The 25,375-nt window shown below is 44.1% G+C and overlaps 1 protein-coding gene across 1 annotated transcript in view; it reads right to left on the minus strand.

Moving 5' to 3' along the window:
- The window catches only part of pitpnm3 (PITPNM family member 3), a 68,005-nt gene extending 42,949 nt beyond the window's left edge, over positions 1–25,056 (minus strand). Inside the window, exons 1-3 of the mRNA XM_080512943.1 lie at positions 24,945–25,056; positions 4,807–4,877; positions 4,437–4,657 (exon numbers count right to left, since the gene is read on the minus strand). Coding sequence (XP_080369069.1) covers positions 4,437–4,657; positions 4,807–4,877; positions 24,945–25,053 — 401 coding nt within the window. The 5' untranslated portion in view covers positions 25,054–25,056. The remainder of the gene's footprint in view (positions 1–4,436; positions 4,658–4,806; positions 4,878–24,944) is intronic.
- Positions 25,057–25,375: the final 319 nt, after the last annotated feature.

Raw genomic sequence — 25,375 nt, forward strand, 5'->3', positions numbered from 1 at the left:
ACGCTGTCAAAACTGGGATCCACTCGGACATGTGACGGCGTAAAGTGAAATGTAATCATCAGTCACGCTTTAAGCAGCTCTGGCACTCAAGATGTGGGAAAAAAAAACAAAAACATACGAGCACGAGTGTGTTTTCACTCCATGTATGTGAAGAATATCCCCCAGCGAAGGACAGATGTATTGTAGAGAATTAAGTGGAAGGAAGCAAACGTCCCCTCCGACAGTAAACGGAGGAGGAGATTGTGTTAATCAGTGGTTATCGGCCGGACTGGCTTCAGGGCCGACCTTTAAAAACGAGCTGCAGCCGAACGCGAGGTCAACTTCCAACTTTTAGAATTCACTGAAAAGAAAATGTGGTGCAGTTTTGAGCATGAGATGGCGATGTGGTGGTTAGCACTGGCTGGGCTTGAGTCCGGGCCTTTCTGTCTGCCATACTCTCCAGAAACATGCAGTCCAGGTGATTTAGGCTCCGCCCACACCGCAGGCCTCGACACACAATTTAGATTTGTGCTGGGGTCTGAATTTTGTTTTTTTCTCTCACGACGACGTGAAGTGAAGCATGGAACGCCGGTCAGCACCAGGGTGGCCAGATGTGACTCACTGCTTTCAGCACAAAACACCAGAAAACCCAAACACCTCAATAGAAACAAGCCTGAATCTCAGTCTGTGTAGGAATCACGTTAAAACCCTAATAATAAAGAACACGCCACAAACACACAAAGGAATGAAATAAACAGAGTTAAAAGGTGAGAAAGTTGGGGGATCCCCGGCACATCTGGCAACGCAGGTCAGCGCGTAGATCCACTTTCAAGTGGTTGTTAAACACGAGCGACAGAATCTCGACGACATGGCGAGAGAAAGAAGAAGAAGAAGAAGGAGAATGAGGAAAAAAGTGAGAACAGCTTTTAACAGCTTTTGTTGTGGCGGCGCCGTGACGTCAGTCACACGTCGATGACGAAGCAGCCTCATGGAGAAACATGGCGCTTTCACACGGCCACAAAACAGATCGGATACGAGTCACTGTGGGTAAAAAAAATAAATAAATCAGTATTTGGTCGCTTTTCCATGAGGCGTGAATGAGGCCTTTGTGACTGTAAATCACCTTTTAGTGTGAGTGTCAAGAGTCAGCTTGGATCAGCTACAGCGACCCCAACGTTCAAGAAAGCAGTAATACATGTATTTGATATTGTCCACCGTGTTTTCACGAAAAACTAAAAAATATTGACGGATGAATGCATCACACCAACCACAATAGTAAAACCCCAATAATATACCACAACAACCACTAAGTGGGGACGTGATAGAGGGAACTGCTCCCGGTTTACACTCAAGTAGCTGCATTTTAATTAAAAACACAAATCTCCGCTTCTTTTTTTTCTCGACCAAGCTTTCGTGAACAAACGGCAAATACAAAATCGGAATAACCGACATGTTGGAAAATGTCATTTCAGTTTTGGCTGCTTCGTGTGCCGACGCTTCAGAAAACACACTGATCTTTTGTGCCTCTCCCGTCCTGCGCTGAAACAAAATCCACATCGCAGCACAACACCAACGTTACGGAGCATTAGTGCCAATTCAGGAAGAGTCAACGGACAGACGTTACACTCATGTATTTCTTACATTGGGACAGGGACTGCAACCCACTGATGATGGACCGGGAGGAGAATCACCGCCGTATATTATATGAGAAGGAAAAGCTCGTCTGCTGACGGCTGCTCATCACGGCGTCGCCGCAAATCGACAGCCACAATTAACCCCTTCTTTATCACCGACGCCTCGCGCGATACCAAGGCAGCAAGAGCTCATTAACCTATAATGGCGCACATTGATTACCGTCCTCGAGATCAGTAGAAATTATTTAAAAAAAAGGTTCTTTAGACGTTCACTTTGTGCCCTATAGTACTAATCACCGCACGGGACAATTAACATTACGAAGCTCTCGCTTTTCAGAGGGAGTTTATTGCACGACGCGGCTGAATTTCTACAGTCTGAGACACGTCAAAGGGATAATGTTTATCTCTCTTTGGTCAATACCTTTCTGCACCCTTCTGCTGATTCATACAGACACTTCCATATGAGCCCCACATAGCAATAAACATGCTCTGAATCTATTTAATTTTTTGCTTGAAGGCAGAGTACAAGATCAAAAGGGGACAATTTCTCAATTTGCCGGGGTCTAATTTATGTGTCAACGCCGTCTGACGTCAAGTCCGTAAAAGTGGAAACGCAGCAAGATTAAAGCACGATTGCACGAAACCCCCCCCGTCCATACCTCCACGATCACGGTCCCATTCGCCAGCCGATGTCTATCATAGTATTATCACAAGCACTCATTCCAGGACTCTTAGCCGTCGCTGGAGCAGGAAGCAGCTCATGGAAGTAGATATTTTCAGGGCCTTTCAGCTGATAAAGGGCGTCTTGAGAGGAGCGGCCATTTCTCACTCTTCATACAGCGGCTGTGTCACGAAAGCCAAGTTGTCTGCCAAGGTGCTCGTCCGTGTGTGCAGGTTGAGAGACGGTAGCTCGACCCATCAGGGGGATCCATTCAGCGCAGGTAAAGCACATTAAGGCCCAATCCCAATTCAATTTTTACCCCTCCGCCTCCCCCTTCCCCTCCAAAACGAGGGCCTCTGCTCAGCCCCGCCCCTCTCCCTCTGCTTAGCCCCGCCCCTCTCCCTCTGCTCAGCCCCGCCCCTCTCGCTCCGTCTCACAGTTATGACATCATAATACGGCGCCGTTACATCAGCAGAGCTGAGCCACGGATGTTTGTTGATTTTCCAGTAGGAGCGTCGTCCTGCCGTCCCAAATTCAACGTGTTGCAGCAGCTTGGCTGCTTTGTTTCCACGTCAAGGTGAAGAAATAGACGGAGACGTGGATTACTGCAGTTTTTGCGCCGTATTTGGACTTCAGAAATATTTCCTCATTCACCATGTGAAAGCGGAGGAGCTTCCTTGTTTGCTCGGGGGTCCCTGTTTTCAAAACACCCATATTAGAAGACTTTGGAACTCTACAGTGTAATAATAAAATGTTATAAACACGATCTCTACCAAAGAAAGACACACAGAAGCTAAATACATTCTTACTAGTATAAAACACAACAGGTTTATATAACTTTAGAAGCGTATATATGTGAAATGCGAGTCCTTCGGCGCCATGTCCCCTCTGTTTAAAGTCTGCATCTGGAAACGCTCCATTTAGAGGGGTGAATTGCCCTCCACCTCTGCACAGTAGTGAAGTGGGACACCCCTCAGACTGTCGTAAACGAGGGGTAGGGGTAAGATGAAGGGCTGAGGGGGAGAATTGAGATGCAGCCTCGAGGTCACCTGGGCTTCCTGCTCCGGCCCAAGAAGTGTCTGCCGCACGGATCACATCAATAAACTCGACAGATCGAAGAAATAACCAAAGACAAAACCTTCAATATTGAAATAAGGGAGAAGGTTTCCGTCATCGCCCGAATGTTGCCCGTCTCATTGATTTACAAATATACGGATAAAGTTGTTGAAAGTAGGTTTTATAACCATAAACTATTTGATTGGACTGGATTAAACTCCTCGTGGTTCCAGGTAGCGGCCGTCCCTCTTTTTAAAAGCTTCCCCCGACAGCCATGAGGCGGCCATCCCGACCCATTACGGCTTCAGCACGGTCCGTCTGGACCATTAGGGTGCAGCGAGCTCCAACACAAGCGGGGAAATGCAGTAGATGATTGTAGAAGCTCAGCAGTTGCATTGGGAGATACAAGAGGTGAATCGTTCACGTGTTACAGTCTCTGCTTCAGCGGGGGCAGCGGCAGCAGCATCCGGCACTTTCCACATGCCCGTTTCCTTTGACTTTGATTGTTGCAAGTGAGAAACATCCGTACTTTTTCTAATAGCGTGCATCCGTCGTCAAAGGGATGAAAGAGGAACTCCACGTTAGTCCGTCCTGTCCGCTACGTTCGCGGCTTCACAATGCCAACCACAAGTGCGAGACATTTTCAATCTGTGGCCTTTTGTCTGAACACGTTTGACGCCGTGGAACACGAGGAACGGATTCGGGGTTTGAAATGTTCGACTTGACAGCCTGTAGCTCTCTTACCTTTAAGAATCACTATTTCTACTTGTACCGTTTCTTTTTTTTTTCTCCCTGAAATAACAATATGCACTTTCTTTCTAAAGAAGAACGTGTGTGTTGTTTTTTTTCCCACTTCTGATTGTAACGGATGAATGACTGCCGTTCTTGGCAAAGAAATCCTCCCACCTGATTTTTTTTTTCCCACACGGGAACATTTTCCGCCGCCGTTCAGCCCGATGCAGGTCTACTGACAGTGAAGGCCACGCCGCAAAAAAAAAAAAAGAAAAGTGGATCGTTTTTTTGAAAGGCGTGCTTTTAAAATGGAGCTAAAGTTGTAGGTACGAAAGTTATCGGGCGTGAATGAGGCGACGGCGGCGGCTTCTTACTTGGACACCAGGGAGAAGGCGTCGGCGCACACGGCCGGACAGGGCACCAGCTTGATCATGACGTGTTCGGCGGCGGCCTGGAAGTGCGCCCGGGTCACCTTCTCCAGCACGGAGGCCAGGGTGGCCACGTCGCCGGCCTTCGTGCTGGGGTCACCGCCCGCCGTGTCCAAGATGTTTCCGCCGTGCACCACCAGCAGCAACACGTGGGTCTTACATTTCCTCTGCAAAAAAACAGTTGGGGGGGTAAAAGAGATGGTCAAAGGAGCAGAAAGAATGGAGGCAGCACTTTGTGCAGCAAGGCAAACAAGACACTTCAGACACTGCAGAGCTTGTGGTTAAAACACTGAGAGCTGGTTCATAATGATCATACCTCTACGTCCTCCAGGCCTTCGATGCTGCTCTGAGGGGCACAGCGTGGACCTCCCAGTGGGAACAGACCCTCTGCAGTGGATGTCAGAAGCAGGAAATGACAGGAAGGAAGGAATAAGGGGGAAGAGAAAGGGTCAGTGCAGGAACCACTTTACCCCAGCTCACTGCTCGTGGGGGCAGAAATGGATATTGATCAGTGCATATGGTCAATATTGCTAATGCCTCTCCATTTGTCTCCATTCCTGCTCTCCAGTGTCGATGGCTCTTTGTGCCCTCGGGCAGAAGAGGCACAAGATTAAGACTGAGCACACAGCGGGGAAAAGGCTGTTTGACTCCTGCAGCGTCTTCAGCCATTTTAATGTAACTAGATTTCAGTTTCCCCCGACGCAGAAACTCCTGAAATGCAGGCGATCCTGGGAAACTTCTTTTTAAAAATGATGATAACTGAAAGCGTGCAGAAGCTTCTGCATGCCGTGTCGTCTCCCTCCTGCCTCTCTTTCTGTTTTCTCTCTCTCCAGGCTCAGAGGATGCGCTCGGTGCTTGTGCTGCTTGTTTATTTGGCTCGTCGTCTGGGGGCCGCCTGTCACTGGAGGCTCTCCCGGGCTTCGACCGAGTTCCCAGCCACAGCCCGCTTGTCTGGAGCGGATCAGCGGCACGCCAGGGACTCGGCGCTCTATTTTGGTTGCAAAGAAGCAGGGAAATCATTGGACCAAGGTTTTCTGTTTCTCTGGAATAGGTAGGGCAGAAATCTTCCTCCTTGTGGAGTATACAGTCTGGACGAGGAAGAAAAGAAAAGTTGACAACAAGAAAACTCTGAGTCCAAGGCCAAGGAAGTTTTATAGCAATTACTTTATTTTTAGTTTTTTTTTTAAGTTAATTTTTTTTAATACTTGTAATAGTTATAGTGGAGATAGTAGTAGTAGTAAGGGCACTAATAGTAGTATTATTGTTTTCAGCAGTAATGGTTGCTGTGTTCATAGTAATAATACCAGAAATTTTTTTATTGTGATCATATTTGCAGCAATATTACTCACATTAGTACCATATTGGTCCACACATGAGATAATCCCCACCTTTAACAAGGCTAAAAAAAAAACAAACAGTGGGGGAAATAATTTTAGTTTCATGAATATGACATTTTTAAACGGGTCATATTATGCAAAACTTACTTTCTAATAGTTCTCCAGCAGTACTAATCGTCTCCATACCTGGAACGATACCCAGAAGTGTAGAAAGTGTGTCCTCTCTCTCCCTGGCTTGTTCCGGGTTTTAAAAAGGGTGTTGCTCCAACCAGCCAATCAGAAATCAAACCCTATATAGTGTCATCGGGGGGGGTTTAGCCAATCACAATCAAGGTAGGCTCCTCTCACAATCAGGCAGCTCTGCTCTGGCATGAGAGAAACCAAATTCTCATTCCCACTGGACCGTGCCATCACCAACGTGTCTCCCTTTTTGTTTTGCACTCTCAGAGTGCAAAAAGGTTTTCTCTCAGAGTGATGAAATGAGGCCGTAAAGACATGTTCTCAGTGTATTTTAATTTCAGCCTGGACTACAGCGGTTCACCTCTGTAAAGACGGCCCGTCATACCGTATGGATCTTCTCCACCAAGCACAGACTGTCTGTCAACTCAGTGTGAGGGAAGCTGAGCCCCCTGGGGATTTTATTTTATATGCTCCAGTTGAATGACAGCTCCGGGTTACGTTCACTGTCTTTACATTTCTCCGTCCCTCTCCCATAAACCCCTTTAAGAACCACGATGCCATTTCCTCCGACCGCTTGTGTTTTTCAGACTCTCTTTCTAACCTACTTTGGAGTCGCCCTTCTGTCTATCTAGATCAGTGTTTTTCAACCTTTTTTGAGCCGAGGCACACTTTTTTCTTTGGAAAAATCTGGAGGCACACCACCACCCGGAAATGTTAAACTGTTAAACTCTGTAGCCTCTATTAACAATATAAAGTCATTCTCATCAAAGTCTCAAACAGGAATCAAGTAAATACAGAAAAAAAGTATTTCCCAATGTTTTTTTTGTAATGTTGACTCCCTCAGTGTGAAACCTGGACCTGATGGATGAAGAGCTGAGATCCTGGTTCACATTCTTCCTTTTCAAAAAACTTCTCCATCACTGTCACTGACACAGTACTTTGATACAAGATGGTAGCAGGAGGTGGAGATTAACCACACTGACGTCTTTCAGTTTCGATTTCACCGGCAAAGTTCTGTGCTGTCATCTATTGGCCAAGCATATTTATACATGATTACTCTGCAACTCACTGATACACACAAATGTTTTTAGAAAAAATGTGAAATTGGATAATTTCCCACGGCACACCTGAGTAGATCTCGCGGAAACACCAGTGTGCCGCAGCACAGTGGTTGAAAAACACTGGTCTAGACATTCCTTTTTTCCTATAAGCTGACTCATTATTTCAGACGTACTTCCAAAGGAAAATAAATATTAATATTTTGATCAATACGGTAAAAGTGGCAATACGTGTTGGGCATAGTAATATTTGGAGTAGTCATAAAGGACGCAATGACGGGAACTGTGGGGAATTACTTCTCTGCGGTGAACCCATCCTGTTCATCATTAAGGGATTCAAACCTGCAAACTTCGCATCACAAGTCTGCTTCTCAAACCTCCAGGTCGTCACGGCCCAGTACTAGTGTACCAAAGGGCTGAAGTCACACTCACGCCGGCACGCAAAGGTATTTTCCTCCATCCAGACAGACATTCTGCCATTGTTCCCTTTTCATTCAAAACGTCTCCTGCATGTTAAAACTCCACCGGGTGGAAAAGCTTGTCTCCTCTTCACGATGACATTTTTCAATCAGCCTCCTGGATTTTCCCGCCTCTTTCTTTTAAAACTCACACTTCTTTCTCTTCGCTTCAAACATCAAGTCCGTCTCTGGATTAAAATAATCTCCCGCTCAGTTTTGCTTTCTTGTACCAGCGAGTTCTCCTCCCGGCAGGCGGGGGGGAAGATTAGCTGCAGTCTGATGGTTTCAGCGAAAGTGAGAAACAGAAGCCGTGGCAGGAGTTTTTGCAGGACACGTCTTTTCAAAAGCAATTTTTGGTGCAGAAAAGCCGACGTGAGCCTCACGGACTGACCGTTCTTCTGCTTCTGGACACTGGACGGACTGAAGGGAGGCTCCTCGACACTCAATGACTCCAGTGAATCACTTCACTCTTCTCTCTACTTTCACAATAATTCACACAACTATTACAAATCTTTCTGACCTTCCAGAAGTCTGGATATATGCCTGACTGCTTCAAAACGCCCCGCTCCTTTATGAAGCGAATACTTTCATCCAGCAAGAAATCATTAACCAAACATCTTCCCAGCAGCACAATATTGAACAAATAACAAATCAGCATGCTGCTCGTGGGAAAGCAGCTTTGAAAACTGGAGCACCTGAACAAAACCCATGCACTCACAGGGAAAACTTTCAAACTGTGCATTAAAATGAATTAAGCGCAAATGACAATCTGGTACTGAAGGAGTGCAAACTAATGCTTCTTGACACGGCCTCACACGATCGAGGTAAAAATCTGAAATACACAGAAATAAAGCTCCAAGCAGTTTGACAGGCCGACTGCCGAGTCACAGGCGAGGTGTGTCAGCGGGTCACACGTTGGATGTACGAGTTTCTCAGGACCGTCAAAGACACACAGTGATTATTGGAGAAGTGCCAGATGTTGTGCTGGTGTAATGTCACTCCACGGACACTTCAACTGCCATAAAGCCAAACTGGAATGTTGATTGAACACAAAGAGAAGTCCTGAAGATGCATATTACTGTTACACAACACCAAAAGCCTCAAAACAGAGCCGGTCATTGGTGATCAAGGCTTGACTTATAACTGAAACAAAAGATATCACAGTTGACAGGAATTACTTCATTCATCGAATACAGGTCGGATTGGGAGCAGGAATTCGGTTCCAAGTAGGGACCAAATCAAAAAACGGCGGGTGCCGAGCACCCATCATGTTTATTTCAGTTTATTTCTCAGGGATGTCTACTGATTGTAAGCAGCTGTTGTATACCGATGTTTATTTGCTGTTTTTCTGGGAATACAATGCACTTTAGTATTTTAGCACCAATGCTGCTCAGGCAGGATTTTATTTTTGTTTACCAGTTTCTTCACAGTTAACATGAATGGCTTAATACAGGTGAGGAAAATCAATGATAATAATTCTATATATGATGATAATTAATATATGTGATGCGTTCCACTCCGCCTCCGTCTTCCTATTAGTCCAATAAGCGCCAAGGCTATTTAAGCAGTGTATATTTTAGACATTATATTTCCCCTTTAGCCAAAAGTGAAGAAGAAGAGTGTTTAAATACGATAGAGATAAACTCTCTGTGCTTACGTTTTAAAATGACAAAACAATATGTCCTCTACTGCCCATTGTTAGTATATTAGTATTTATGTATTTGACTGTACACATGTCAAATTGACCCGAGTGTCTACACGTCCACACAGCCAACGTAAAAAAACCCCCAAAAAACCAAACATCTGCAGCAAACAGCTGCGTTCAGCAGATTGGAGGAAAGAGAATTGAAAGGAAATAGCAGAGCTCCAGTCGCCTCGTCGCCTCTGAAAGCAGCACGCACGCTGAGCTGCTCCTCACTTCAATGTTAAGTGAGACATTTAGCGGATACGAGAGCGAACTGACGGAATCGTGTTCCTATTGGCAGGCCTCACTGCTACCATCTTCTCCTCTTCAAACTTTGCTTCCCCCATCCCTTCTCTCTCTCTCTCCTTCTCTTTCTCAGTGTCTGACGTTGCAGTTGTGTGTCATAGAGATCAAAAGCTCACGTCGGAGGCGGTGGCTGGAAAGCCGACAATGTCACAACTGAGCGTGACCATTTCCAGCGGCGAGCCGACGTCGTCATGCTGGAGTTCACAACCCAAGAGGAAAAAGAGGAAAATTGACCCCGCGAAGATGAAGTCTGCAGCGGCTGAATGTAGAAGGATGAGGCATCGATCCATTGATCGCTCTTTCAAGACATCCTTTGTGCCGTTTTTGTCACCACTACCACGAGTTAGAATGTAATTTTCCCATATTAGGGCGGCTCTTTTTGTCCCATCGTATTTTGATTTTTGTCTTTTTCCTCCCGGGTCTCAACACTTTACCCTCCGTATCACCTGCGAGCTGAACGGGGAGAGAGAGACAAAAGCAACGAGAGATAAAAGCAACGAGAGATAAAAGCAACGAGAGACGGGAGGGAGACGATTGGGAGATTTATGTTGTGCCAAAGACGATGAAAATGGGAAACAAAAAAAACATCCTGCCGGAGTGAGAATCGACTCATTACAGAGCTCCAGCATCATGTGGATTATCTGTGGAAGAGGTGCACAAAAAATACCCCCCAAAAAAACACCATTGTTGTTGTCTTCTTTTTGCAAATTAATTTTTCGACTCAAATGATAAAGGGTGCACAAGAAAAGGCACATTCTCTCGCGACAAGATAAGAAATGTGTCACGGAACGACCACCTTTGACAGCGACACCTGTAAGAGCTGATGAAGATCTTGTTCTGGCATCCGGGTGTGAAACAACGATCACAATAAACGACGGAGCCGAAGAAGAGAATTAATCATAGAGGGTGAGCGTGAAGCATTCAAATCAAATAAGCGGCACGGATTATGTGGTGAAGGACCTCATGAACCCTTTACCACTCGCTCAGTTCGGAGAAAGCCAGATCTACTTTCTCATGGACGTCAGTTGAACTGAACATATTCAGACACAAATTGATATTTCAGCTAAAACTAAGTAAAACATTCATCCTTTATCTTTTAGACTCTTGAGAACTCGCCTCATTGAGCAGCTCACACGTTAAATCTGTGCTCGCCGCTGGCCACCTTCCAAGTTTTCATCCAAGTTTGCACACGTGCAGATAAATCGAATGAGAACTAACCAGAACAGAAGGTTCAGAGGTTGGGCTTTGTTTTGGGGGACACGCAAATGAGGGGGTACGTTGCAGTTCCCAGCTCTCCGAGTGATTGAAAGGCGAAAGGTCCCGACTGATTGGTGGTCGAATGGGGAAATAAAGCTGGACACAAATTGTTTTTCACTCAGAGAAACACGCCACTTTCTACTCCCAAATCAAGCGCAACATTCCGACGTGCTGTTTGTGAAGAAATCACCAGATACTTTGGCTTCTCTGCTTACAGACTGAATAAGACTCCAGCTGAACGCGTTCAAACAAGGACAAAATATATATATATATAATGGAGTTACTCTAAAATCTCTCGTGGGTATGGGTTGCTTTCAGGCAGTAATTTAAGATTCTCGTCCCGGTTTATAAAGCTTTTAATGGTCTGACATGGCGTCAGTCCACACACCTGAGAGGAGCCCTCAGGTCACCAGGGCTTTCTGCTTCATGAGCCGAAGGTTCGGGTTTGAAGTCTGATGGAAACATTTTGAGCATCTCTGCGCCATTAAAAACTACTTGTAAAATGCTGTGCCATTATTATCCATGCATTTATGTACAAACACGGAAAACATGCACCCTCTGCACAGAAAGGAACCTGAAGTGAACCCAAACTCCAACCGGGGGTTATTCTCAGTATAGGAAGTGAGCGCTAACCACTGCAGCCCTGCGTTATTACTGCACCTAGTGTTCAAATAATACATTCTGATATCGCCACCATTAAGACAAATGTAGGGGAAACTGTGCAAATTGTGAAGAAAAGAAAAAAAAAAGTGGCTGTAGCTGAGCGGGTTTGAGGTTAGGGAGCTCATTTGTCTGTCGACTGGGTGAACAACCCCCCCCCCCCCCCGACCCCCGACCCCCGCCACTGTACAACCACGAGAACACTCTGGGCCATCTGGTCGCTGCTGTTGGAATCTGCCTCTTGTCTCGTCGCCCTGCTGCGCCCTGCTGCAAAAAAACACCCAAAAAAACACCCCAGGAGATGCAACCAGCTTTACTGTGCCTGCAAATATATATATATATACACACACACACACACACACACACAATCTGTCCAAGACAAATTCCATCTGCTGTATAACTATATGCTGAAGCAGCTGTAGAGTATCTAAAAAAATAAATAAAATAAAAAAATGACTGCGGACATCAGATATATTGTTAAAAGTGCAACTTTATAATTTACTTTAAAAAAAAAAAATTCTTTTTATCATTTAAATGTAACTTATATTATTATTCTATTTTTTTCTCACTTATTGCTATGAATATTATTATTTAAATGTATATTTAGGTATCTTCTTTATATTATTATTGTCACGATCCTGTTTTCTCTCCTCCCTCCTGTGTTCCCTTTAGCTCCGCCCCTGTGCTCTCCTGCTTCCTCCTCCCTGATCACAGCTGTTTGTCGTTGTGGTTAGTGTGTATTTAGTTCCCTCTCTTCCAGCTCCAGTTGCCAGTTCGTCTGAGTTCTCACGCCATTCGTACCCGCCTTTTTCCCTCGTGTTGCCTTTGTGTGTTTTCGACCTCCTGACTGCCCGACTTCGCCTCCTGGATTTCCTCCTCCATTGCCTGTGTTGCACCCCCGATAAACACGACTCCTCTGTCTTCTTCAGGCAACTTTACTTGTCCTGGTTCTGGATACTTTTTAGGTTTTCGCTCTCCACCGCAGCCAACACAGGTTACATTCAATCCACATGCCTCGACTCGACTGCCGTAAAACCAACTGGTGTTGCACTGTCGCAACACCACTGTTCTTAAAGACAAATGCAACATTTATAACACAAACCAATGAATCTTAACACAAAGTAATCAATAATCCTTTCTAAAATATATCCAGGTCGCGACACCTGCTCTGGTTTTGATCCTGGACTGCCTGACGTTGCTTCTGCTGTGTTTTTTTGAGAATAAAACACTGTTGAACTGAGCTTCTTGTCTGCCGTGCAATTGAGTTCACAGACCCTGGCAATTATTATTTCTAATGTTTGTCTCCATTAGAGTGGTTGTGGTTATTTTATTTATCTAATTATTTTCTACTTATATTTAAATATATATATATATTATTTTTTACATTACTATTTTTTTTTATTATTTAGTTTCTTTTAGTTTTTTTTACAAATACTGCAACTTTATTGCTGTGATTGTCTTCAGAGCTAAATTTAAATAATTTCAAAATAAAAATTAAACGAGGCTCCGTCATTCAACAAACCCAAGCGTTAACCCAGATCTAAGCGAAAGTACAACAGCAACTACGGAAACCCATCAAAACCCAGAATTTGCTCAATAAAAATCTTCCTTCGCTCCAGATTCAATACAGTTTTTGCCCAGCCATGCGTCGAGCATTCGGTTGAACCTGTGGGAAATATACTTGTTCGCTTTCTTATTTTCGAGAAAATCAGTAGACGCGCAATCTCTCAGTCTCACCAATTAACATGTTACAACTCATTTGCTTTAATCAGTAAGAAATCCAGAGTGGAAACGCCAGGCGAGTAGCGAGCAGCTCCCCCTTGCTCGGCTTTCTGCCCAGATAAAGAGCCTCGTATTCACAGTGCAGAAAACTCTTGATTGCATTTTCTAATAATTTGACGAACAAAATGTGGACGTTCCACTTTTCTTTTCTTTTTTTTTAAGAAAATACAATAATTTGGTGCGTTATGCTTATCCGTAGACATGATTCTATGTTTCGTAATGAGTCAAAATTAAGATTCAGTTGAACGAGTCATATGTCACACTCTTTTTGCTCACGTCCCGCCAACATACAAAGCAGAACGCAGGATCGAAATCAGCTTTAACTTTCGAGATCAGCTGCTAATGTGGCCGGTAGATTCTCAAAGTTATAAGATGACCAGTATTTTCACCAGACATTTCTTTTTTCTTGAAGAAATTAAACCAGATTGAAAATTAAACCAGATTGTTGGTGCAATTAATCACTTAATCCACATTTTGTATTGACCGTTGCAATATGTGACATGTTATTACAAAATGCAGCGTTATTGCATAATGACATGAACATTTATTACATATTGCACCATTATTACATAAGCATGCAAAAAAAAAAAAAAAATCAGATCAAGTCTGATCCGAGCATGGAGACTCGTGAGGGTCGACATAATCTATATTTTCATTTAAAATTTTGTTCAGGCCACATAAACTCTGCATGTCGTGAAAACAAAGTGTGAAACACTATAATATGTCCAGGAAGTCAAGTGATACGACACTGATTGGGTCGCCATGGCAGCTACATGGAGCACATGAACTCCCCCTCCTCCTCCTCCTCCTCCTCCTCCTCCTCCTCCTCCCTTCATATCCTGTCAGACAGCCGTGCTCATGAGCACACAAATACAGATTTGCACGCACATGTAAACACACGTACAAATAAACAATCCTTGGAGGCATGCGAGTACAAAGAGACACAGGAACACAGAATAACACACATGAAAGAATCTCCACTGACAAAGATACAGGAAACGAGTGATAAGGTCTGTAATTCCCCCCCCTTCAGCCAAACTGCCCATGTGTTTGTTCTTTATTTATTTGCAGTCCTACGTTAATATTCTGCGGGCGATTTGCTTTTCTGTTTACATGCCGCTGTGACCCTCTTGCAGCAGCTTTGCTTTAAAAATTGAAAGACAAAGGGATTCATTCAATGGGAATTAAAGTGTAGAAATTGTGCCTCTGCAGGCGCGGCGTGTTAAAAATGACTTGGCTGTGGCGACACGTGGGCAGAATACAGATGAGTCTCGCATCCCAAATTCGTGTTTTGTGCCTCTCGCAGCATGTGTTTCTGAAAGGAGCCACGGGGCGCATGCAGAAAAGAAAGCCGCGGCGCTCCGCAGGAAAAGAAGAAAAAAAAATCATTCTCTCATTCAATACATTTCACTTTGTGTGAAATCTCATCCTCGCGCTGCTCGATGGAGCCGGAGAGGAAACGCTGCGTGAGGGTTTGTTGGGCGAGGCTCATCACTTGGTGACTCCCACCAGACCGTCTCCTTCCACTGACCAAACCCCTTCAGCTCCTGTTGCTCCGGCTCCACGGCACCACACCGAGGAAGTGTTGTCTAATGTTGATTCCACTTGCCATCATGTTGTATTTCTGCTCTCCCTCTGGTTTATTATTGTCGTTTGTGACCCCCGTTTAAGAATGCGTTTTTCACTGCTTTATTTTGTTTCTTTTTATTATCATTTCCAAGTTTTCAATTTTCCGTGGGCACTTGAACGCAACACATTCAGCCCCTGCAGACAGCAAGGTGGTGCCAATCCCAATTCTATTTTTACCCCTCCGCCTACCCCTTAGCCCTCCGCCTACCCCTTAGCCCTCCGCCTCCAAAACGAGGGCAAACGCAGTTTCAGCCCTTAGATTTGGGACACCCCTCTCCCTCTGCTCAGCCCCGCCCCTCTCCCTCTCCCTCTGCTCAGCCCTGCCCCTCTCGCTCCGTCTCACACTTATGACATCATAACACGGCGCCGTTACATCAGCAGAGCTGAGCCACGGATGTTTGTTGATTTTCCAGCAGGAGCATCGTCCTGCCGTCCCAAATTCAACGTGATGCAGCAGCTTGGCTGCTTTGTTTCCACATCAAGGTGAAGAAATAGACGGAGACGTGGATTACTGCAGTTTTTTACGCCGTATTTGGACTTCAGAAATATTTCCTCATCCACCATGTGAAAGCAGAGGAGCTTCCTTGTTTGCTCGGGGGTCCCTGTTTTCAAAACACCCATATTAGAAGACTTTGGAACTCTACAGTGTAATAATAAAATGTTATAAACACGGTCTCTACCAAACAAAGACACACGGAAGCTACATACGGCAGCGCTACTTCCGTTCTTACTAGTATAAAACACAACAGGTTTCTATAACTTTAGAAGCGTATATATGTGAAATGCGAGTCCTTCGGCACCATGTCCTCCTGCCCCTCTGTTTAAAGTCTGCATCTGGAAAATCTCCATTTAGAGGGTGAATAGCCCTCCACCTCTGCACAGTAGTGAAGTGGGACACCCCTCAGACTCTTGTGAACGCACATTTCAAAGGGGTAGGGGTAAGATGAAGGGCTGAGGGGGAGAATTGAGATGCAGCCTTAGTCTGCTACCGGGAGCGCTCAGGGCAAGTTGGCTAAAGCTAAGCTCCCATAAAATTATCTATAAAAGTGGGAAAAGGGTCTTTTAATTGCCACATTTGCTTGGATGTGCTATGTATAATTGTTGCTGACATTTCGTATTGATTTATCTTGTATTGTATTGTTTTGTAAAATACTGTGCGGGTTGCCTCCCTCGAAAGCTAATGGCTAATGCTAGTGGCTTGGCCTTTGTCAGCGACTCCTGTTAATTTTATTTTATTTCAGTTCATTCTGCCTGTGGACTTGGCCGTGAGACTGGCGATGAGCATGTTTATCTCCGTTTTTCATCAGCGGTCATTAAAGATCATCAATTCGAGCTCGACTGCCTTCCCATCAATAAACACAATGCACGAGCGAGTACAAAAGAAAACCGCTACAGAGGCAGGTCATCCTGGCTATTTCCACATCATCCTTCAGTCTTCACAGGAAGAGGGGGCGAAAAAGAGCGTCAATATCCAGACCAGTGTTTGCTCAGCGAGCGTCCGCCGACATTATAGAGCACAAGACGTCGCCCGGCAGCGGTGAGGCGGCAGAGTCCAGTGGAATGAGAAGGGCCGGCGGTGCTCCGGGCACTTCCCCGTCTCGCCGAAGTGTAAATAGCCGCCCGGGGCTTGTGCGGTAATGACCGCAGGAAGATGGCGGCGGCGGCTGCTGCTGCTGCATGAATGGATGGCGCCGATGAGAAATGTAAAGAGGGGGGTTATGAAGTTATAATTGAGAAAAGAGCGGGAGATTAAAGGATGGCGGACGTTGCAGCTCAGTGATTACACGGCCCCCCGACTGACAGGCGGCGCGGCGCCTTCCGGGATTCTCGCAAGACACTTTAATGGCGGTCGCTCGACGCTCGGGCGAAACCGAACGGAAGGCAGATTCGTCTCACACGTTTATCACCTTCAAATATCAGACTTACAGATCCACTTAATCATAAACAGCCGGGGCTGCAGTGGCAGAGATGTTTCTTTAGTGGAACGTTAATCAGCAGCACCATGTTCCTGTGTCAAACTTTCATCTTCAAACGACACGGAGGATAAAACTGATTATCAATCGTGACAAAGTGTAAAAATCCATCTAAAGCCAGAGCAAACGCATAAATAAGGCGCTGACAGCCATGAATGAAGCTGCAGTGTCCGGAGCAACACTGACTGGCTGTGTCTCTGTTTTCCAGCTACTTTTATTAGGATTTACAGCTAAAATGTACAAATATACTAAACTGTATGAACACAGTGGGAATTAAAGTGAGTCTCTGGGAAAGTCTCATGCAATTGAGATGATTTACCAATGGCTTGCATGTAAAATAAAGACATTGTAGATTTTATATTGCTTATTTTATATTTATAGATACGTGACACAGTTTAGTATGTCTTTACATTTATGGCTGTAAATCCTGATGAAAGCCGCTCACTTTTTGGCATAACGCCAATTTGTAGAAAACCCATTCACACTTGTTACAAGACGACATTTTCAGTTTGAATGTTTGAGTGTAAAAATCATCGCGACAGATATTTATGGGACTGAATCCCGAGTTTCCATAGCAAAAAAAAATCTTGTCATAATAGTAATATTTCTATAACAAATACCTCTGCTTATTTGTTTTGTTATTATATTCCCACGACCAAAAAAAAAAAAAGAAATGTGAATTTCTGCCTTTAGTTATTGGCATGTTTACAGATTGTCTGGAGCATCCTGATGGCGAAGGAATTAATTTAAGCTTGGGTTGATACCGCTGGAGAAAACAGCAAGCCACATTTTCTCCCTACAACTTAGCCCCTTTAGCCATTTATCCACACCGTGTGTGTGTGTGTGTGTGTGTGTGTGTGTGTGTGTGTGTGTGTGTGTGTGTGTGTGTGTGTGTGTGTGTGTGTGTGACACACTGTTCTATTGGTTCATGTCTCATTCCCATCAGAGGAAAACCGCCTCAGTCCCCCTCAAAACAAACCAGATAATTACAGACACACAATAATTACAGCGCCGAGGCTCGTTGCCTTCACGTCCCTCGGCTGCCGCCTTTTTTTGTTGAAACCCCCCCCCCACAGTTGCTGGTCCGGCGGCCGCAAACGAAGCAGGCGGGAAGGTGGTGTGACAGACGGATGTGTTCTTCACGACAAATAGGCTCGTCCACAAAATAGCGGAATTCCTGTATTTGATTGTTATTCCACTTGACTGAATGGTATAACAGAAAACTGGACGGTGCCTTTGGGGTGCAAGAAGAACTGCACAGGGTTAAACAATTAAAATACAGCAGAGAGTTGCACTGCAGGGTCATTTATAAAGGCTAAATGCAAAATGCATGAGGTGCTATGGAACTAAAAGGTTAATATGAAACCGTGAATTAATTCCTGTTGAGCTCCGAGCCGCCGCACCGACAATTCACCTCGATGTAAATCTAAATGACAAATAAAGCCTAAATCTAAATCCATTGCACAGTGTAAACGTAAAACTGGCACATGAGGACATCGTGACGTCACACAAGAGACGTTTAACGCAGATCTGAGCTCCAGGATCTTTTATTGAATCTGTCTCTGCTGTTTCATCGTCACTTTCCCCCCGTCTCATATCATTTTAAATCCACCAAATTATAACTCATGTATTTCTGTTGCGAAGCCAGCACATGCTCATATACACTGATATATTTGGATGTTTTTTTTTTCCCCTGCTGCTTTCGGTCGTCCTGGCCCAGCTAAATTGACGTGTCCAATATCCCTCCGCCCCCTGGAGTGCAGCATGTAAACAAACAGAGCGGAACCTCAGTGGGCATCGGCACATTTGTATGCGGCAGCAATGCCGGCGAGCGTTTCTATTCTGGGATGCTGGGCGGGTCTTGACGCCGCCTCGCAACCCGCGGGTGGGAGACGGCGGCGGGAGGAGGGGGGAGGGACGCAATTACAAATATTTAGACAGTCCAAATCAAATCCTCAACAGCAATGGGCTGTTCTGCAGATTTCGTTTCCGTCCCATGGGGGGGGAAACTCATGGTTTGATAATTAGTTTTTCTGGGGGGGGGGGGGGGGGACAAAGAAAAAGTTATGCAACATTCCCAGCGTTCCAACACTCGGTCCATGAGGCCGTTTCACAGTGTATCTGATCCTGAATGCACGTCATCAAATCCGCACTGCCGTTTCGTTTCTGTTCCAGGCGAAGGATTAGATGCGAGGTATTGGGAAACAAGGAGGGGGGGGGGGGAGGGGGGGGTCTCCGTGGGTGGCTGTTTGAAAACAAGCGCTTCTGCAGAGGAGACACTGACGACAGCACCCTGACTCAGATTTAACGGTTCACAAACGGTGCACAGCCGCACCACTCGTGTTTCGTCAACCGATTTCCACTCAGACTCTTTAGTAACGACGGCGGCGTCACTCTCCCGCCCGCTCACGCCCCCCCCCCCCCCCTCGATACGCTAGCGGCTCCGCGGGGCGGGCAAACAGGAAGCGGCACGCTAACAGGCACCGCCATCGGGCGTCATCGTTTCGGGGAGTCAATACAAGGTTCTCAAATCTAAATTCTGGAGGGTAAGAAGACAAGGCGGGAGGAACTCTGGCCAGAGAAGCAATCATTCATCCGTCCACCTTTCAGGCATCGAAACAGAACATACGTCATTATTTAATGACCCCCACAACAGTTCCATTCACATCCAGTAGTCAAACCACACACACACACACACACACACACACACACACACACACACACACACACACACACACACACACACACACACACACACACACACACACACACACACACACACACACACACACACACACACACACACACACACACTTCCACTCCTCATTGATGAGATTTGCTGCTGATTTTTCTTATTTTCTGTTATTGTTCTGTCAATTATTAAAATCATGTTGTTTTTTTTGTTCTTTAGCTTGTGTCCTTTTGTTTTTGCTCTTGTTATCATTGTTGTGATTGTTTTGCTTTTCGCTCTGTTGTTGCTCAGGCTGGTTTAATCTCATGGCAGTTGGAAAATATTTGGATCACTGTGATTACTGTATTGGAAAAAAAAAAAATAAAAAAATAAATAAATATATATATATATATATATATATATATATATATATATATATATATATATATATATATATATATATATATATATATATATATATATATATGTAGCACTAACAAGGGTATTGCATGTATCTCCCCACCCAGTCTCTCTGTCTTTCCTATCCCCTCCTCTCCTCTCTTCCTCTCCTCTCTCCTCTCCTCTCTCCTCTCACCCCAACCGGTCCTCAGAATTCCTCCACCTCTGACTCTGGTTTCTCCCTGTTGGGGGAGTTTTTTCTTTCCACGGTCGCAAATAAACCTGCTTGTTCATGTGGATATGCTGGGCTTTTCTACTTTCTCTATAAAAGCACATTGGAATGACTGTAATGTATTTAAAAATTTCTTTTTTTTAATTAAAAAAAAATAATAATAATAATAATTCCCACGCTATCCATGAGCACATCACAATCTGGCACACCAGTGACCAGACCGCAGTGGGAATTGAACCTGCAACCTCTGATCCCAACGACACCAATGGGTGTGGCTGCATTGGAAGGAGCACTACACACCCAATGTGGTTACCGATCGTGAGGTTTGAGGCCACGTTCAGCCGATCAGGAGCCTTGAAAATAATCACCACGTCACAAATTGTGACGTAAGAGTTGAAGATCACTGTTGGCTGGTGTCGTCATTAACACAAACTAATAAACCTCACATCATGTTCCTGTTTCCTCCGCCTGCGACTTGTTTTCTGTCACTAAATCACTGAAAACTTAATTTGTGTTTTTTTTTTTTTTTTAAATCGAGATTATTTGCCATAAAACAAAACGATCTGCTCATGAATGTTTGAGCTGCAGAAACACAGAACAGTGACTGACTCATCAGACCAACAGTGTTTGTCAACAGAAGGGAAAAGAATGAAGTGTGGAGGCAAAAACACACAGACTGTCTGTTTCACTCCGTTTTGTTTTGGTCCGTTTAAAAAGAAAAAAAAAAAAAAGAGGAAAGCTAGCTCTTATTATGTTATTTAAAACCTGGCGCCAGTTACATATTCTGAGACGCCACAGTAATAAATTAGTCATCGCTGGTGTCGAAACGAGTTCTGAAGCAAAGAGTATATTCACAATACGCCCACTTCTACGTGGTCGCGCATCCCTGCTGCAGCGGCGCCTTTCATCTCTGCAGGACGCCGCTGAACCGCCGCCAGTAAAAGCGTCCGCTCCAGTTTGTCAAACCTCGGCGGTGACCTTTCCAACCACCAGCAGCCCATTTATCAGTAAACAAAACAACAAACAAGAAGCCCGACGCCAAGCAGCAGCAGCAGCACCGCACAGAGGAGACTTAACAAGAGGAGAGATTTCCCTCTATGCTGTGCAGAAAAAATGTGTTCCGTTAGGTTTTAACCCTCCTCCAAGTTTTAGCTTCTATTAAAGCAGGACTTCCAAGCAAGAATTATGAAACCCGATACCATGTTTTACATTAACCCCGACACCTTAAAACGCTAATCCAGAGAAAAGATCAGGAAAAACGAGCAGCAGTTTAATCCGGAGAACTTTAGATTTTTTTTTTCCCTCTTTTCGTGAAATCGCCCGTTGAGCACGATTCTATTAAAAGCCACTGATGTGAACAAACCGCAGCGCCGACTTATGATCTCTGAATAATGCACAAATTTAATTTATAAGATTGCCTGAAAAATACGGGACCGTTAAACCTCCCAGCAGTACGTTATGTGGCTATAAAGTGGTGAGATATTCACACCAGAGACTTATTAAATGATATGTTATAAATTAATGTACTTTCTCACGGATACATCTGCATACTGATGACGTTTGATGCTCCTCTCACCAGTAGTGCTAGTAAAACGTTTCACATCTTACTATAGAGTTAGTTGATTAATGCAACGTGATGTGATATTGTTTACACTGAGACGCTATAATCCTGCCCGGGCAGGTCAACGCAGATAAACTCTCTGACCTCACGCTTTATTGGACGAGTCTCAATGTCGACAAGGGAAACAACGTCCCGACATCGTATCTTCTCACAAGACGACGTGGAACGAGATGTAGGCCACCTCTGGTTCGGTGGATTACTTCAGAAAGCTGCCACGCTACAAAGAAGGATCAAGACAAGTCTCTTCTATCAGAGGCAAAATAAAAAAATAATAAATAAAAAAATAAGTGAAGTCGCCATGTTAATCCCCTGGAGCTCTGGAGAGGGTGAACATGAAACAGGCAGGATGAAAGGAAGAAAGAAAGACAGTACAATCATAGCACATGTTATTCATCAAGCAGAGGGGCCAAAAGAAAAGCTCCATTATTGACGATTCTGGTGAATAACTACGCATTTTATTTGAGCGGGATTAAAAAAGAAAAAGAAAAGGAAAAGCAACAAAACGTGATGCACTCCGCGCCAATAATTTGTAGTTGTACTTGTGTATGAAATGTGACGGCAGCTTCACACGGAGACGAATAAAGGTTCTGACTTTCATTATAAGCGGTGTTTATGATGCGCATAAATAAAGGAGCGGGAGGCGACACGCAGGCGTTTGAAGCGCGGCGATGCCCGAGGGGCGGCGCCACACACACACTTTGCCTTCATGTTCATTCTCTGCTCCCGACCCGTTTGTTGTTCCAATTGTGTAATAACTTTGCATTTTGTATTAAATAAATAAACTTGTTACATATTGCAACAGTTATTACAAAATGGGGGTGTGGACATAATGAGTTGAAGATTAATAACATCATTGCATATTGCCCTGTTATTACATAATGAATTGACGATTAATAACATCATTACATATTGCCCTGTTATTACATAATGAGTTGACGATTAATAACATCATTACATATTGCCCTGTTATTACATAATGAGTTGAACATTAATAACGTCATTTCATAGAGCCGCTTTGTGTAATAACTGGGCAATATGTAATAATGTTATTACTGTTCAATGCCTTATGTAATAACGCTGCATTTTGTATTAAATAAATAAACTTGTGACAGATTGCAACAGTTATTACAAAATGGGGGTGTGTAGAGCCGCTTTATGTAATAACAGGGCAATATGTAATGATGTTATTAATCGTCAACTCATTATGTAATAACAGGGCAATGTGCAATGACGTTATTAATGTTCAACTTATTATGTAATAACAGGGCAATATGTAATGATGTTATTAATGTTCAACTCATTATGTAATAACAGGGCAATATGTAATGACATTATTAATGTTTAATGTATTATGTAATAACAGGGCAATATGTAATGACATTACTAATGTTCAATGTAGTATGTAATAACAGGGCAATATGTAATGATATTAATGTTCAAGCAGTGTTATTACTTAATGAGTTGAACATGTAGCACATTACATACAGCAGTATTATTACATAATGAGTTGAAAGTGTATTACATTACATACTGCAGTGTTATTACATAACATCCTGGTTTCCCGTCACATTCAGCGTAACGCCGTAGAAACACACGAGCAAAAAAAGGTGTCGACACCTTGTTTCAAGTGAAGCCGCTGACGGTGAAGAGGCTCTATAAATATAAATCAGGGGCTTTTAGCAGAGGCGTCGTTGTTCGTGAGCTGAAAATATCTGACTCAGCGTTTTAGCAGCAGGCTGGGCGACCGCTGACGCTTCCCACTTACTGTTTTGTGCACTGAAGTGCATTTCAACTGATGAGAGGGGGGGGGGGGGGGTGGATGCCAACAAACATCATGGAGTCAGAGACAAGAACGGTTTGAATGTTTAAAAAATGAAGGGATGATTTGCAGTCTCAGCGTCCCAGCTCTCGTCCCCTCCCAGCAAAACAATATTCCTTCTGCAGCGGAGCGACACAATAACAGACGGAGCGAATGCAGAAGGACACAAGTGGCCGGTGAAGAAGGTCAAGCGGGTCCAGATGTGTAAATGTTTCCTCGTGGATGAAGACAGATGTCAAAACGCCGCAGAGAGACGACTTGGGAGCCGGTTAAAAGCACACAAATCACCAAAGTCACTAAACACGTCTTCAATTTCAAGCTGCTTCAACAAGAAGCCTGAAAAAAAGATTAAAATGATTGCTAAATCTAAATAAAATGGTGTCGGGTCGGTCAAGAAATGTATAAACCTTTTCTAATGTTTATTTATTTGATAAATAAAGGATATCATGTCTCTTCACCATAAAGAAATTTATAACTGCTTTAATTTAAAAAAAATATACAAGTTTGTTTTCATAATTGCAATTCAACTTCATTAAAAACATTCAATTCAGCTGTAAAATGTGTTTTCAACCTCCAAATAATCTGTAAATTAGTGAAATAAGTGATTTGGAATAGAAAGAAACGTCTGCGAAACGCATTTTCTTTTCTCATTTTGATATTTTCTGAGCAAAAACCACACAGGAGTTGCGCTCCTGCAAAAACAACAGAGGGAAACAACACTGGAACCAAATCTTTATCCAACAAGCTGTACAACCGAATGAAACTGTTGAAAGGTTCTGAACATCTGAGGGACATTCAAGCTACTTGTGCAATGTGATCTCAGCAGTTCGCTTTGTTTTCAGGTAAAAACATGCAGCAGTGACAAGAAGCAAAGCAAAAAAAAATTAAATAAATAAACATTGGTTCTAAAACAGTTTCCTCTCACAGTGTGACAACGAGGCTGCGTTTAGCCTTGGAATACTTTACTTACTGATTGCATTTATTTCACCAGATAAATGTAAAATGTATTGAAACACAGTGAAACACAACCTTTTTTTTTTTTTTTGATAGTTTCCTTAAACAGCCTTCAAAACTATGAACTGAGCCTTGAGGAACAATGAAGGTGTCGACGTCTACGAGGTATTTTTAATATCTGATTTATTTTAAACGTTTCCTGAAGAGCTGTTATGAGACTGAGCGTATTTTAAAGCGAGCCCATGTTTTTCCCTGTGGCCATTAGAAGTCGATGACATCAGGCCACTTCTTTTACTCTGCCCGGGCCCTCAGTGGGCCACAGTGATTTAATGTGGCTCTTAAATAGAAGCTGCAGTCCATTTACTGTGGAAAAGTGAAAAGAAAAAAAAAATGTACACACCAGTGTGTGTGTGTGTGTGTGTGTGTGTGCATACCGTGTGCCTGGTCCTCCATGTGACCCAGTGTTTCGATCTGCTCCACCAGGTCATTTGAGTTCCACTGACTCATGCCCAGCAGAATGGCGCTCTTCCCCTCCATATACATCTGCTGAGACACACACACACACACACGCACACACACACACACACGCACACACACACACACACACACAAAAGAGCAGTGAGACAGAGCAGCAAAACAAAAAACAAACAAACAATGAAATGTAACGTTAAAGGGTGTTGTTTTGCTGGACTAGAGCGGCGGCGGCGGCGGGTCTGAAGCGCCCCCCCCCCCCCCCCCGCGGCGCGTTGTCCAGCCTCGCAGAGTGGTAAACACATTTGGATTCGTTCACGGGGAGTTTGCACGGAGCGACGGCGAGCTGAGAGGCAGGAATCAAGCACAATCAGAGCCACACTGTGAGGGCGAC

This window comes from Blennius ocellaris (genome assembly GCF_963422515.1).
Source record: "Blennius ocellaris genome assembly, chromosome: 2".
NCBI classification, from domain to species: Eukaryota; Metazoa; Chordata; class Actinopteri; order Blenniiformes; family Blenniidae; genus Blennius; species Blennius ocellaris.